Below are 16,750 nucleotides of genomic sequence, written 5' to 3'. Positions count from 1 at the left end.
CTAAGATTAGACCAAAGCAGAGCAATTGGGAAAATACCGTATCAGAAATTGCTTGATTGAGGATTTTTGTCATTTCCTCTACTGCTGCAATTCGACTGTATGACGTGTCAGCCAAAATGGAAGTTACCCGAGGGAGGGAAAATACTTCCAGGTGGAAAACAGACATTGACGCCACCCAAGGGTCATGGGCTGCTTGATGGGTAGCATTTCTGCGTCAGCCGATGTTGGACTTTCAAACTTTACATTTACATATCTACTCATTTGCTCCCATTGACCTTGATCCACTAAACTATTGTAATAGGAAAAATTGGCTATAATCGTTCACTGCCAGTGCCAACTAAATATATATTTGACGTCTACTGCTGTCATTGACAGGGGAATAAGTTAAAACAGTCAAACGAAAATTGCCCACAAATCTCACAAAAGTAGTTTATTGTGCCTCTTAATGTTTATATGGCTTTTCTTTGTATAACAAGAGTTGACATAAACAATGGGTACACAACACATTGGTCATGTTGAAAAAGTCGAACGATAAAAACAGCGTCGTCACAAATGTTTTGCCTGCTTCAACATGATATTGACCTGATAACAGACCAGCAGAGAGCAGTCATCACACTGATACGCTTGAGTGTGTGACAGCACCTTAACAGCGGGCATCCTATGGCTGAAAACACGCTTGACGCTAAGTCATTGTCCTCAGCCAGGGTACATTTTGAGTTGACGTGAATTTTTATTAGGTGATACTCCTGACTGGAATTGACACAAGTTATGATGGCGAGATTAGCCCTCCTTTTTTTTCATAACTATCCGACATCTATCGGCATCAATGGTAGTGAATGAGTGTACCACAATGGCTATTTTCATAGTTTTTCAAATCTTAAGAAAAATAACATTCATCTTAACAAATAAAAAAATGGAAAACATTTTGTTTTTGTGCCATTTTAAATGATCCAGATGAAGAGATTTGTTTTTTTTTTTCAATGTGGTACGTTCTGTAAAAAGTTGAAGAACTACTATCTTGTACATTCGACATGCGACGAGCAAAAGTCAGTGGATATTAATATATAATTCTATATTCCACATTTTTGAGTCATTTCCAGCTCCACAAAAAAAATTCACCTTGACTCAAAATTTGGCTTGGGCACCAATAATTTTGGGCTTTACTGCGCGCACATTCACGCACAACTGAAAAATGAGGAGGCCTGCCCACATTCACTTTATGGGCTCTCTCGTCGCTACACAGTTCATATTGCTTGAAAGAGAAGAGAGAAACGTTAAATTCTGTAAATCTGCTGCTTTTCCCATCACTGCTTGCCAAATGGGACATTTTGGCAATGGAATATAGAAAAAATCATACATAAGAAGACATCTTTCTACACATTAAAGAGAAGTAAAGATATAGACAAGAAATAATGATCTAATGATGGCTTTTTTTTTGGGATGAGAAGGCAGCGTGTAGCACAGATGCCAGCCTGAGTGGAGGCCAGGCTAAGATCGAGCTAAAAGGAAGTCACGCCGGCTTTCCACGCTCCCTGCTTGGACTTCTATGTACACGCAGATTGGGGGTTCAGCTAATCAAAAGGGGGGGTCAAGAATACACACATAAATATTGCCTGTTTCTAGTGCCTGCAAGCAGCCTAGCGTTTGGTCCTCACCGAAAAGCCCTGAGTCTTATTCCGAAATGTCTTCCATAATAATGTTTTTTTTTTTTTTTTTTTAACTTTCGGTTTGCATACAAGTATTTTTTTGTTTGTTTTGTCTCTTCCTCTGCACGTTTGCGTATGTCCACTGACATCATGAGAAAGAGCTCTGAGCTCGATTGTATTGCCGGTTGAACATGCCAATGCATTTGTCTTGTACAAAAGTGCTACATTTACGATCAAGTGTAAATCTGCTGTAGTCAAGAGTGTTTCTGAATTATGGCGCGAGTATTCAAACGCCTCCCACCCAAACCCAGTAAAAATCGGAACTTTTCCCAACTTTGGCACAACATTGAATTCAAAAGAGAATGCTGCCAATTCCTCTGACAACACAGATGTGATTATTCACCGCAACTTGACAACACTCTTCACGGTTTGATTAGTACTGTTGTCCACAGTGAGTCCCCCTCCCCGCTATGAGGGGTTGGAAAAAAAAAGAAAAAAAAAAAGCTTGTTGAACTGTTTTTACGGAAGACCCAACCTGCATTCAACTTTCCCTCTGAATATCCTCTGAGGAAAGCTCTTCAAAAGAAACAAAAAGTCTTACATAGATATAAAACAAGGGGCAAAAAAAAGACAAAAACTATAATAGTAAATATATATATATATATAAGCATAAGGTATGGACTTCTGAAAATTGAGAAAAAAAAAGAGGAAAAACAAGAGTCAACAGCAATAAGCACAAAAACAAAGATGAACATGTACTGTGATTTGGTTTATCCTTGTTCTCGTTTTGCGAAATGTGCTTTTTAGTTTTTAAGCCACAAAACTGGAGACAAGGGAGTACGCATCACTTGTTTATGCCACGTGCCATCCTGCCTCGCCTTGACACTGGTTTGCGTGTGTCTCTTTACTGTCGTGTCTCCTTTGCTTGATTTGTCTGGAGTTCATTTGTCGCTGAGCATGTGGGCCACAATTTAATGCGTCTGAACTCATAAGGCTCCACTTTGGAGGACACCAGGATGGCGAGAAGGCCAACTTTTTATTGAGATGGAAGATGGAGTGAGGTTATCAGTATGTGTGTGTATGTGTGTGTGTGTCAGTTTGTGTCATCAATCAGTGCGTGTGTACGAAAGGGGCTGTTTACTGAGCCCTCCCTACAAGGCCTTTCCTGCCGCCGTCTAAATCGATGGCATCCAGAGCCCCCCATTGTTCCCCATCGCTGTCCGAACCCCTGTCTCGCTCTTCGTCGGCCGCATCATCTTCGTCGTCGTCCTCCTCCTCTTCCGGCGAAGGCTCGCTGCCGTTCTCTGTGGTCCAGCTGTCATCCTCGTCTTCCACCTCTTGCTTCAGCACCAGAGTGGGGGGCTGCGGTGGAGGGGGCGGCGGCGGAGGCGGCGGGGGGCTATCATTGCGCTCCGTTTGGTCCTCGAAAGCCTCAGGGTTTTCCAGCATCTCCCTGATCAGAGGAGGCATCGGGCCTGGGATTTCCATCTTCAAAGTGATGGCTCTCTCTGCTCCTGGGGGGTCGAGGGGGGGATGATTTAGGTCAGTGTGTGGCTAATTCAAGTCAAACAGGAGATCTTGATTTAACTAGTCAATGTATAGAGATGTTCAGTATGTACACAAGATCTCAATTCATTATATGCAAACCAATTTTCTTCTCATTAGAGAGTTAAGGTGACAAAAAGCTGTATGACTACTAAGAGCAATTATTTTTGGAGGAAAGAACCCTCAGGGAATGAAACGTATTCTCTGTGTCTGTAATTGTACTATTAGTTTTTACGTTCTTGTATGACTCTTGAGTTAAAAATGGTCAAATCTTATCATTTCTACAGATTAAAAAAAACATTCACATCTGTTCTGTCCTCACTATTGAATGAAAGCATATGGTGCATATTGGTTATTTTCTTTTTATGTTGAGACAAGTAAAACAATTCCATCAGAATGACAAATTGTGATTACCCTTAGTGCTGATGCCTCTGAGGTCCGTAATCTTCATGAGCATGCGGGGAAACATGTGAGGCTTGTTGGGGCGACGACGGCGAGCATAAATCTTTAAAGCCTCTAACAGTGGTTCTTGCAATTTATCCACTTTTTGAGGCTCCTCCAGATCCATACGATCTGAAAAACAACATAGCGCACATATTGATGTATTCATTCTACTATCCATGTTATCAATTGAGAAATACTCCGACTGTACCTCCACAAATGAGACAGATGGCGCTAAGGAGACCAGTTTCGGTGTCATCCATCTCTAAGGGCAAAAGCTGGCCAGCAAAGGCAAACACCAGGTCTGTCAGCGGTCCAAAACCGGCGTTGTGCATTTGAGTCCGGTTCAAGGTCAGGCCATCGGAGAAGGTCATTGTATCCTGATCTGGAGTGTAGCGTGTGCAGATCCTGAGCATCTGTGGCCGGCGAGGAGGAGCACTTGTTTATTATTAAATTTCAACAAATAATGGCTGAGAGATAATTTTGACATGCTATTAGTGCCTGACCAATCACAGAACCAAAACACAGCAAGGTCAGTGCAGGACAAAGCAGTTCTCTTGCATTACCAACTACGTCCAGCAGGGACCAGTATTTCTTCAAATCTAAATCTAGTCAAATCATATGAAAGGCAGTTCACTTTCTATGGTTGGAGTTTAACTCACCAGAATGTCCAGGCAAGCAGATTTAAGAAGGGTTATCTGGTCAGCGATGGTGAGGGTGGTGAATCCTGGTAACCGTTTGGCAAATTCCACAATCTTGATGATGCATTTGGTGGAGAGCTCGCTGAATTTGTCCCAGAGACCCAGATCTAGCTGAACGCGGTGGTCCGAGCTGGAGTTCTGAACACACATACATACACACAGAAGCATAGACAGATGAGCGTGTCGCTTGTGGAGGCGGCGGGCAACCCTGTTTGCATCGAGCGCGTTTCCGAGCCCTCGCAAGCCATTTACATTTTACATCCATCATGGGGGAGAAATCTATTTACATGTTGCATCAATCATCGGGAGGCCTCACAGATGGCTAAACAGGGAAGTGAATTAGTTAAGCCACCACCACCATGGAAAAGCTAGGGTGAATGTATCCATTTAAAAGCAACTTGTGTTACCACGTACACTGAAAGAAGTAAAGAAAAAAAGGAAGATGGGGGATACATTTCTGTGTGACTTACGGTGGTGTATTTGCCCAGTTGACCAAGTGAAGGGAAGGTTTCTTGATGAGCTTTGCTGACTTTATTGACCAACTCCTCTAGCTCTCCACTGAGTTCATAGCTCTCTGGGAGTACCACCTCCTCCTTCACGTCTTTCTTCTTCTTGTTTCTGTCATTACGGACGGCTAAATGAGAAGCAAAATGCAAGAAAAAAAAGAGAAGACATCATTATTTTCGTGCAAGCACCAAAGAGAATGTTCTCTTGTGATCTCATGTGACAACACTCACGCTCTTTGTTGTTTTTACTGGCGTCATGGCCATGGAAACCAGAAGTGACTAACAACCGAGGTTGCCCTTAACAGTATTAACATATTTCCTTTAGCACAGCTTTTTTTCACCGGCTATCTCCGCTTTATCACCATTCTTTTCCTCGTCCATCTCTCTATCAACTTGATAGGCAAGTCTTCTCTCTCCCTCCTCCCATTCTTTCCTTCCTCTCAGGATATCCAGTAATAGCAGAGGCACAATGTGATCCTAGCCTTAACGTACATCCCGCGCAAAACATTACACCCACGTGCATGTCCCTGGGGAAGCGTACATGGCGACAAACGGACATCCACCTGACTTCTGGAAAGGCCAACTGTGAATTCAGCCACTGTATTGGCAATTTAGAATGCTGATGTTACAAGAAGAATAAATAGCTGCTGCAATTCATAGTAAAGTGCGACATAATAATCCAGAAAATATGGTGTGCGTGTATAAATCATATTTTATCGCACCTGCTCTTATATAATCATCACCAGCTTTGGGTTTTTTTATAATACACTGTAAAAAAAAAAGTCCAGACAAAATCTCCTGACTGAAATATCACCACTAAAGCGGCTGTAGGAAGTAAGTGAATATTTTACATTGGTATAGTTGTGAAATAGCAAAGTAGGGTGTCATTGAAGAAAGATTGTCGCTGTGCAAGTCTCTGCGATGTGTCAATGTCACCACATGCATTCCGAATGCTTCCTACTTCCTACTGACACACTTTGCAGACGGCCAATCAGAGCAAGGTCTATACAATTTAGATCCAGTCAGCTTCAAATTCATGAGAAGCGGCACTAAAGTGACCAACAAAAGTCACATGAAAAATGATATCTGAGGAACCAGTTCAAATTCAAACCGAATTGCGTTTTCACAACACATTTCTTCGAAAGTTATAAATGTTTTAAAAAAAAAAAAAAAGTGTCACATACATCACCTCAATGTTAAACTGACTAATAGTAAGCTTCATTTTTAACACCGTACGTCAACACCGATTAAACCCTTCTGATTATACCTCTATTTGAAGTTTATACAGTGTTCCCTCGGTTATCACGGTTAATAGGGACCGGGGACCACCCGCGATAAGTGAATTTCCGCAAAGTATGGATTCCCCTTCAAAAATGCTTAATTTGAATTAAATTCAATTTATTGTAATTATTTATTCCCCCCTGTATACAGTACCCAATATGGAATACGGGTAGAGAGGGTGAAATTCATGTTGTAACAAAATAAACTGTAAAATATGTTGACTCATTGTAATATTTGTATTTTTTTTTCCAACAAAAATCCGCAAAGCTCTGAGTCCGCGGTGGCTGATCGGCGAAGTAGCGAGGGAACACTGTACATGATGATCCAAACTATATTGAAGGCACAGTGAAGTGATTTCAAATGTCCCACCCTCATCGGGAGTCAAATGGTAAACTGCTGATATGATGGCGGGTCAGCTGACAAACCAAAAGTGCAGCACTCACCTTCCTTGGACATGCCGACCTCGAAGCACTTCTGCAGCCTGCAATACTGGCAGCGGTTGCGCGTGACCTTGTTAATCTGACAATTCTTGTCTCGGTGGCAGGTGTACACCATGTTCTTCTGGATACTGCGACGGAAGAAACCCTGAAGCCCCGAGAAGCGCCGAGCGAGACAAAAGGGGAGAGGGCAAGAAACATGTTCCTCGTTATCGTCAAGCCATCAAATTATGTGACATTTTAATTGCAAGGCAGCTTTTCCTTTGAGACTCTATTTTTAAACTTCACAGTTCTGCACCTTCTTTCTTGGCAATTTAATTTGCTCAGGTAATGAAATCCAAAGCAATTTTCCAAAGGCTTTGAGAACAGAGTCGTGTTACTACGGCGGGATCTTCTCACCTTGCAACCCTCGCAAGAGCTGACCCCATAGTGATACCCCGAGGACTTGTCCTGGCACACAAAGCATGGCTTGTAGACACGAGGTGGGGGAGGTGGAGATGGAGAACTGGGTACCATCTCCTCCGAGCTGGTGCTCTGGGTCTCCACCGCTATAGAAGGAGGGGATAAAGAAAAAGAGCACATGAGCATTTGATATGTCACAAATCGTTGTCCTACAGCGATGGTGAATGCATCAAGCATGTCGACTGTGTAGAATTGCTTTCAAGGATGAAATGACAGCCGATGGCATTTCAGTTCCCGCTGATTGATTTGTTTTGATTTGTGGAGCCAGCAACAGATGCTGAGATATATAGATATGCTGTGTTGAGAATACAGAAATCAACCATTTTTAAATAAAGGTTCATTCAAAGAAAAAAAAGAAAATTATATTTGTTTGCAATGTTTACGCAAGGTGAGAAACCCTAATGCCAAATTGAATTTCATCAAGATACAAACTTCACTTTCAATTGGACAGCAGGTTAAAGTGACCATGATTTTTTTTCTTTTTTTTTTTTTTTAATGCATCAATAGAAGAGGTGCAACAATTGAGTAAAAACTGGTCAGTTAGCAGATCAATTCATCACTATTTTTGATGAACAGTGACAGCAGGGATTGGCTTCAGCACCCCCACAACCCTCAGTTCAGTTGTACTTGAAAGCTGACTGTTTATATTTGTGTTGAATCAAAATAATAATTTTGCCAACATCTCCTTTTATTTTAGAAACAGACCATCAACATTCCCTTGCAATTGGCTGCCAACCAGTTCGGGATTTACCCGGCCTCCTGCTATATAGATAATTGGTATAGACTCCAGCATCCCCTCAACTCTCAGGAGGATAAGCAGTAGAGAAGATGAAGGAATGATCAATATCTTTCTTCATATCTACGTACATCTATGTACTCATCTAACAGTTCAAACCTGAAAATGAATCAAAATGAATTTGTTTCTGAAGCTTCTCCACTCTTGCTGAAATATTATATATATAATATATATACACACATATAGAGAGAAATTAATTATGAATAACCTATATGCACCAGACTCAGCTATTGGGAGCCCATCACATGGTTGTGTGTGTTAATGCTTGACAGTTGAGACCAAACAGTTTTACTTTTTTGCCGTTGAGTGACAACTCCCTGATAAGACCAGGTGACACAACAAGTCGGAACTGGCAACTCATCATTCCACAGTCTGACTTTTTTCATGTAGACATTCAAATAGAACTGTCCCAAACTAGCTGACGTTGGCAATGACGTAAATACTTCGACTAGCACTTCATACCGTTGGTGATTACAGGCTCAAAATACCATTGTTTTGGACAAGGAAGAGGACAGTGGCACAATTAAAATGCAGATATATTAGGATCATTCCATGGCAGTGTTTCCCCCACATACTAAAAGTGTCTATTGTATGAGCAAACATAACCCCAGCACCCCAAATGTGACCTCAAGTCATTGACTGTATTTTTGACTCTCATAATATCGAGCGGGCCTGACTTACAGCACACGCATCTCAATTCCCTTGACAACGTGCTAACACACATGTAGCACCCATCAGGCTTTCTTCACACATGCACTCAGTTCAACTTTCCCCATTAGTCACCCTTAAACTTCAACCCCCCCTTAAACTTGGTATCCCGCTACCCCCCTGACACACAAACCCTATTTTTCTCTTGTTTCCTGGCCCTAAATTCCTCAGCGCAGCCCTGCCAGGTTTTAATAGAGGCCTGTGCTCGTAAGGCAGCCTATAAAGGCGATCCCATAGCCTGGCTGGAGGCCCCGGCCGGGCTGGCCTTCACTTTATTGGGACTCGGTCACCTTGGGCAGCTATTCACACTCACACCAGCTGGAGCTCCCCGCCCGTAAAAAAAAAAGGCAATCATAAAATAAAAACAGGGAGGCTCTAAAATGTGAACTTTTACTAAACCCACCTCCCCCCCAATGCCCTCAATGGAAAGCACAGAGGGCTAGCCTAAACTTAACCTACAACCCCTCCTCCCCCCAACCCTGGCCTTCCCCTCTCTCACACCCATGGCTGCCGCGAGAACGGCCAACTTGACTTTTTACAAGGGAAGGAAAGACTTCAAAAAGAAGAAAGAGGGACATAAATGGAAGGATTTGATTGGGATGAGAGAAAAGGTCAGGGAGAAAAAGGTGGAGTAGTGGACAAAATGAAGGAAAGTCTTGTTCAAGACCAAAGTGACCACTACCAGCACTCTCATTGATGACTCTAACAGAAAAATGTTGTGCATTTTTCAGCTTGCCGGCTGCTGCCCGAGCATCTGTTTTTCATATGAATTGGAAAGTTCACATTGAAATTTGAGGAATCTAGTTGTAATATTGTCCCTCAAAGCTTAGGGGTTGCTGGAGGTAAAATTATTTTTCGTTGCCGTTTCTTTTTACAGCAACCTCGAAGCCAAATGTTCAAAACTTGCTGGCAGCCTCCAGTAGATTCTATTGTCAGAAAGAAGCAGGGGTCAAGGAAAGAGCAATGCCATGAACTTTTGTATTTACGCAATAATAACAGCAGCCAATGAAGGCTCTTGGGTGAGTGCTGACAAGGCAGAAAAAGAGACCAGCCAAATGTGGTGAAACACACTGACGTCAACCATCCTGGAGCGAGTTTTCAAAGCAACTAGTGGGATTCTGTCTTCTATCCAGTTGGCCACTCGCAGACTCTGTTCGCAAGCCTCATGCGGTTGGAGTGGGTCGGGCAAGTCATCCGTGAGCACTTATCCCGAGGCACCACAGTAAGAGGAGCCCTGGCTGGGGCAGCTGCCGTGAACCCCTTTCGCCGCTTTCCTCAACTCAGCTCATTGCTGTTTAGAAAACAATGGCCTGTGAAATGAGAGGCCCACCTTATCAGCGCTCCGAGGCCCAGGGATGCATTTGCATGACAATCCGCCCCTCGGAGGCCTGTGAGCTGATGATGGATGGATGAGATGAGAGGATGAGAGGTGGGATAGGTGGGTGGCTTCTGTTGTTTGAGAAGGCAACTCGGAATGGAGGGGAGGGGTTGACTTATCTATCGCCCGTGCTGGTTTCCTGCCAGGTATCAACTTGCTAATCCTTTCTCTCATTGCGACCCAGCTGCAGCGGCCGGGCATAATGCCTGCACACACAATCCGATACTGCAAACACTAGGAACAAACTAACAAACGACATTTAACCTGGGCTACATAGCACTTAAGTGCTCCACACTGGGTAAGAGCGTGTGGGATCATTAGCCTCATTAAGAGGGAATATTAAGGGACAGAAATAGCATGGTATCTCGAGGTGATTATTTTCAATTCTGGGTCACGTCAGTCGCTCTACTTTAAGTTATATATATACAATTTATCCAAAAGGGACGTCACGATTAATCGACTATCAAATTCATCGACGACTATTTTGAAAGTCGATTCATCGTTTAGAGACCATGTCGGTCAAAAAGAACATCCAAGTACTCTTTTTATGATATGTTGGATGTCATTGATGGCAGTTCAATACATTTGGACTGGGAGTTCATTTGAATGCTGCCACCCTTTTTCCAGATAAAAAGGATTGGATGCCAATCCCTTCGATGGCAGTTAATGAGTCAAAAACTGAATTTTATGTTCACTTGAGGTATCTTTGTGTTGTGTTTTTCTTTTGAAATTCAATAAAAAGTATTTTTTTTAATAAAACAAATCCAGCCAATTAGTAGAATGATGGCGATTTTTTATGAAACAAAAGTAAAAACAGTAAATAAATAAATACTTTTTAAAAATATGTTGAATACGTTATTTTAGTTACTTTTCTATTACAGAATAAAGAGAAAACTATTTTCTTTTCTTTATCCAATGTTGAAAGTTATTTTTTTAAAACAATGTATTAAATTATTTGAAAAAAGGAAAATAAGAGCAACAAAAAAAACCCAAATGTATTCAACCGAATAGTGGCGATAACAATTGGCAATAAGCCCACTATCAAACAGCAGCATGAAACAGTTAGCAGCATGCAGTAGAGGAGCGTGTGGAGTTACTGGAAACACTGAAGGCGACTGTTGTTCACTAAACTAGAAATGGGAGTGTTCCTCATGTATGTGAGCAAAGGCGTGACGCCGCGGCTCGTGCTTGCTGTTGCAACACCTCGCTTTTTTACTGCGCAGCATATGACAGCCTGGCAGCGGAACAAGTGCTCTTTCACAATAGATCTTGTCTACGTGACTTGTTGGTGGGAGCAAATGTTCGCTGGGATATTTGCTTCATAAGTGCAACGGCGGCACATTACGGCGGCCCGCACGGCATGAGAACAATATTCTGTATAGTGTGCGAGCGATTGGCACGGCCCTGTTTGTAGGTGTTCCACTCGTTTATGTGAGCAAGGCACGCTCATAGCCGCCTCAACGTTTGATTTGTAAAGGGCAGCCTGTTCCTAACAGCCTAGCAGTGTTTGAGGGGCTCATTATGTTCATGTTTTTGCTCTTCGTGTGACTGCGAGCGTGGGCATGTGGAGCCTTTGTCTCCATCTTTACCTTCATTAAACAGGCTGCAAAGCTTGCGTGTTCCTGACGCAGTTTGCCGAGCGGTAAAAGAGAGCGCGAGCTTCGCAGGCAGCGCGTGAGAACGGGCCACAAAATAGGACCCTCTGTTTAAAAAGGGCTTTTTCACTGGCCGGGCAAAAGCGGCAGAAGGGGAGCAGATTGAGAAGGGGGAAGGTTAAACAGTGGGTTGGAGAACTTGACGGCCCCTTTCTGTGTGTGCCATGGCTGGCGCTCTACCTCGGGCCAGCAGCAGAGCTGCTGAGGACTTTAAATTAAAATAAAAAAAAGAGGAAAAGAAAGTACCACACCCTTTTCGTACTGCCACTTTCCTCTTTGTCTCTACCCACGTCTTCCTGCCATCCCTCTGAGGCCTTTGCTGCAAGGTCCCACACACATCAGATTCATTTCCTTCCCCTTTTTTTTGGAACCGTTTTTTTTCCTGAGGATCTCCGTCACTGCTTTTGTAGCCAGGTCTACGTTCCGCTTACATCTCCCACCGCTCACATTATTCTGCTATTTCGTTCCAACTCTATTTCACACAGCTGAGTCACCAGCAAGCTTTCATGTCAAAAGTCTATCAAAAGTCCATTGTGTGACTTGCACAGGGCTCAAGAACACACACACATACACACAATGAAAACTAGCTCACAATAGGGGAGGAAATAGTTTATGTACTGAAGGCTGGAGTCAAAAGACTCATAATTTTATTTTTTTGTATTTTCTTACCTACCTGTATAATGTTTTGTTTTTTGTTGTAATTTTATCATAATTTTATATGACGAAAAGATGTAATCATTTTTAAAATTGGAATTTGCAATACCAAGAGCTATTATTCAGAACGGTATTGTATACTATTATATATTTCCATTTAGACTTTAAAGAGCTATTGTATTAATAATCACACAGAAGGGACATTTAAGACAGTTATGAGGTTGCCGGACTGAGTCTCCACTTTTTTGAAAATCGCTCGCCCTGAAACATGACAATTTACAGGTAACCTTCCTAGTTCAAATGGACTGGACTATAATGTCCAGCGGCCTTAAGAAAACACACCCACAGCACACCCATCCAGGAATTCACACCAGTCTGTTAGAATCAGCAGAAAGTCACGAAACGAAAGAGACAGGCATGATGCAAACATATAATCTGAGAAAAAATTTAGTACAACATTTTAGTGTTTGCTCATAGGTGCCGTGGTGGCTGCAGAGGAAATCTTGGACATTTCAGTCCAAAATAGCGTACAAATCTGCACACAGGCACGATCCCTTGATAAAAATGCATATAAGCAAAACAGAGCATGGCAGGAGGTGGTGTGAGACAGTACCTTTAGGGAGCATTTTGTAAGCCTAATAGGATAGTTGGCTAAATGGGATTTTGTTATTGGAAAACAATTTCTGGCAAGCGCATCGGTGCTCTTTATTGCTCTTGTAACAGTAAGTTAAAAACTACTTGGGCAATTATGGTACGGGGCGAACAATTTAAAAAAGCAGAATGATCCTGCAGTCAGATTGTACTTTCAAAACACCCTTTCTTCTTTACGGCACCTCATAAAAGAGCCTTTTGATATCTTCTTGATGGAGTCAGCCAAGCCGACATTTGGCAACAAGCGTCCCCTTTTCCTGCTACACACAGCTCAGTCAAAAACACACACAAGTTGGTTTCCATCGCCAAACGGCCTGTCCCCAGTGAACCTAGTAAAAAAGGTTTCCTTCAAATGTCCTTGCACGAAACCTGAGGAAGGAGCCTTCTATAAAAAGAAGAAGGTGGGTAGGGGAGGATTTAGCGGGAAGTTAAATGGAATTAAAGCCTTTCAGATAGCGGATTTTGATGGCAGACGTGGGCAAAAGAAAACAGTCAAGTGCAGTTTTGTGGAAAATATGTGGCCCCTCATCCCTGTGGTGAGCTCCAGCTGATTGTTCATCTGCCCACCAGAAGAGAGGGGAGCACAGCTTCACTACAGTGACTGGAGAGTGAACCCGTACCGGGCAATATGGCTCAGCCTTGAGCCATTGATCATGTCAAGAACACAGGAACGAGTGACGGGCGGGCAAGGAAGCCGGCGGCGAGCGGAGGAAGCAGACGGGCGAGACGAGGAGAGAGGAGATTCATCGAGGGAGGCCCGCAGCCTTTGATCCCCGCCTTCTTTCTCGTCCTTACAGACTTCCTCTCACCATCTGTAGCCCTGGCTCTCACCTGTCTCTCTGGCAAGGTCTCCAGAACTCATTCAATGGCTATTGCTTCCTCTTCACAACAATAGAAACCTACAAAAGTAGAAGTAGCACTGCCGTGGCTGCAGCCTCGCTCTGTCAGAGGAAGTGAGGGGAGAGGAGGTTAATGTAAACAACAACAGTAGTACTCACTCCCACTCATTAGGGAAGCGCCACAGACCAAAATGACCAAATGCAAGACTCAAATGGAACCAGACTAGAGTGCAGGCCATTCCCAATCTGAATCTACATGCACAGGTTTCTTTTTGTCCAGATTGTAAACAGATCTTAGGAGTCAAAATTGCTTCTCACTCAAAACTTGAGGAGTAAGTCAAACCAGTTTCCTTGCAAGACTTTGTATGCATCCAATTTCTGTGCAGCTTCCTTCAAAAGCAGGTCGATCCAAACCGCAGAACAAAAACAAAAAAAGCCACCAAGAAGAGACGGTGGCTTTCTGCTGACTGAATGACTGCAGTGACTCCTGAAAGGAAGACAGTCCCTAAAAACCCTCTCTGAAACAACGGCATGAGCTCATCTGAGAAGATACTTTCCTTAGGAGATTTTTGAGACAGAAGTGACAACCTTCAATGTACCCAACACACCGACAGACACACACCTTGGCTATCATGGTCGAACGTTTGACAACATAGAAAATTTGCCTCAAAGAAAAGTTTATTTAGTGTGTTTCTGAAGTAAGTGTGTGGGTTTTGGTGCAAGTATTCACGTATGGAGGATAAGCGCCACACTCTCCAAGACGCTTGCCTGTGAGTGTACCTTGCAGTCATTCAGCATTCTTGAAGAAAGCATAAATCATCCCCAGCAGCGCCTCACAGCTTTGCTGGATGACTTCCTGTCTGTCAGCATAGTGGGCTGCTTCTCTCCGTGTTTTTTGGCATCCACGCTCAAACTTTGGAGCAAGAGTTGACACATCCTGGCCTACAGACAGTAAGGCAACAGTGACGATAAGGCGCCTGCACCCAAAGAAGAGCGCCTACTTGCTTGCGAATGTGTCATTTGCGCAAAGTTCATATTCAGAAACCTGGTTAGTGTCCTGTCGTGCCGAAAAATTAAGAAAGATGTTGAGCAGTGGCTAGAGGAAGAGCCCAATGAAATCATTTGACATATGCACATAACGAGCGAAAGAGAGCGGCACTGGAAAAGCGGCGGTGAAACCAAAGGAAATATAATCACCATGGCAGGGAAAAATCATGCGTCCAAGGTAAATAAATACAAATGGGACTATATAAGAGAACTCGAGACTAAAATAAACATGGACGTTTCCACATCTGTGCATGAGGCTATTTGCAGAGTTCACAGTGAGGCAAAAAAATGTGTGGTCCTGGTTCAAAGATACGACAGTAGGTTAGGAGAAATGTGATGAGTGAGCAGCTGTACGATGGGAATGTATTCTCTCGTTTGCCGCTTTGAGCAGAAACATGCATTCATTCCTTGAGATATGTATTTAACTCCTTCTGTAACCATCCTCTTAAAGCAAAAGATTTGAATCAGCTTTCTTCATTAAAGCAAATAGAAAGGAGTGGTTTTGATGAAGATTTGAATTAATTCATCATTTTGCCCACAATGGTGTTATATGCTAAAACTCAATTCATTGTGCTACTCCTTCTTTTGGTATGTTTGGGCAGAATAATGCAATGATTTCAAGGTGAGTACAATTAATGAACTTGGCCAAATGTTTGCTCACATTTAGTAAGCCCCACATTGCTCGTATCTCAAGGTACTAATGTATAAAAAGTCAGCTTAATATCCCATCATTCACATATAAAAGGCAAAACTAAAAATGGGACTCCAGGCAGTTTTTGAATATCTCTTCCAAGCTAGTACACCAAATTCTCTAAAAGCCTCCACCCATAAGCCTGGACAATGGTTGTACACCATCAGCCACCCACCACCCCCTGCCAAAAAAACTGCTGCAAAAACACTCCATTCACACAGGGAGGAGGCTCGTCTGGCTCGGGAGGCCCGTCTTGGCCTCGGCTTCTCATAACAGTCAGCCCCTAGCAACGCTGGAGCCAAGCTGTCAGTCAATAAGACGGTGATAACAGGGTTGCTCTCTTCACACACGGCTCCCAGGTGTCACACGCATGCTCCCATATAAACTATACATACATCTAGCTCCATGTTATGGACTCGCGGTTAGGGGTAAACACACCAATATGCACATGCACATGTACATAGGCTGCCAATTGCCCACGTCTTTCTGTTCTCACTAAACAGAAACAATAGCAGCAGCCAGATATGAAGTGTGCAAACTTGTGAAAAATTCCATATTTTTGCACTGTACTGATATGCCAAACTGTTGACTGGAGGCGTTCACAGTTTCTGCTCAACCAGATTCTGCCTCTTGATTTGGTAGCAAGCTATCGCCACATGCGAAAGAGATTTTCAATATGTGGGACAAGAAGGCACTGCGAGTCAGCGCGACGTGACATATTCAGTCTGCACGCGGTTGATGACTTTTATTTACAGCCGTGCGACTGACGCTGCCGAGGGGGGCTATAAACTGCCATTAGGGTCGCGCCAGATTCCAACACGGGCTTGTGGAATCCAGGCTGGCACATTGACTGTCTCTGGATTGGACGCGGCAGTTTAAATGCCCAAACAGGCACATAAACACTGCAGTCATTGACATATAGGAGTTCACATATAGACTCCACACACGCAAACATGGACGGTATCGCCGCCTGTTCCCTGTCTATAAGCAGAATAGCTCATGAAAGTGGTTTTGTGGGGAAAGCAAGTGGAAAGACTAAATCTGATTATTTATAGCCTGTGCTGCTCGTCCATACGTGGGATACCACAGACCAAGTGTGTATCAACTGAAAAGAACTTTTTCTAAATCCTCACGGGACACAATGCAAAAAAAAAAAACTGTTAACTGATGGGTGTACCCAAATCTCTTTGCTCAGTCTGTTTGATCAGCAATATCTTTTGAGTAAAAACAGCAGCAGCATATAAAATAAAACATGTGCCGGTGCCAAGACACGTGTCTTTTGCTCAATGTCAAATGAAAGAATAATTAAAAA

The 16,750-nt window shown here is 43.1% G+C and overlaps 1 protein-coding gene across 4 annotated transcripts in view; it reads right to left on the bottom strand.

The window, feature by feature from the left end:
- Window positions 1–404: 404 nt before the first annotated feature.
- rarga (retinoic acid receptor gamma a) overlaps window positions 405–16,750 on the bottom strand; it is a 41,301-nt gene continuing 24,955 nt past the window's right edge. For all 4 annotated transcript variants that reach the window (XM_077718021.1, XM_077718020.1, XM_077718022.1 and 1 more), the window contains 7 exons: window positions 6,957–7,105; window positions 6,564–6,705; window positions 4,804–4,967; window positions 4,295–4,471; window positions 3,844–4,048; window positions 3,606–3,764; window positions 405–3,160 (listed from right to left, as the gene is read on the bottom strand). In XM_077718021.1, coding sequence (XP_077574147.1) covers window positions 2,784–3,160; window positions 3,606–3,764; window positions 3,844–4,048; window positions 4,295–4,471; window positions 4,804–4,967; window positions 6,564–6,705; window positions 6,957–7,105 — 1,373 coding nt within the window. In that variant the 3' untranslated portion in view covers window positions 405–2,783. The remainder of the gene's footprint in view (window positions 3,161–3,605; window positions 3,765–3,843; window positions 4,049–4,294; window positions 4,472–4,803; window positions 4,968–6,563; window positions 6,706–6,956; window positions 7,106–16,750) is intronic.

The sequence above is a fragment of the Stigmatopora nigra genome, chromosome 1 (assembly GCF_051989575.1).
Source record: "Stigmatopora nigra isolate UIUO_SnigA chromosome 1, RoL_Snig_1.1, whole genome shotgun sequence".
NCBI classification, from domain to species: Eukaryota; Metazoa; Chordata; class Actinopteri; order Syngnathiformes; family Syngnathidae; genus Stigmatopora; species Stigmatopora nigra.
Note: the sequence above shows the minus strand (reverse complement) of the source record. Positions and strands in the feature narration are given on the sequence as shown.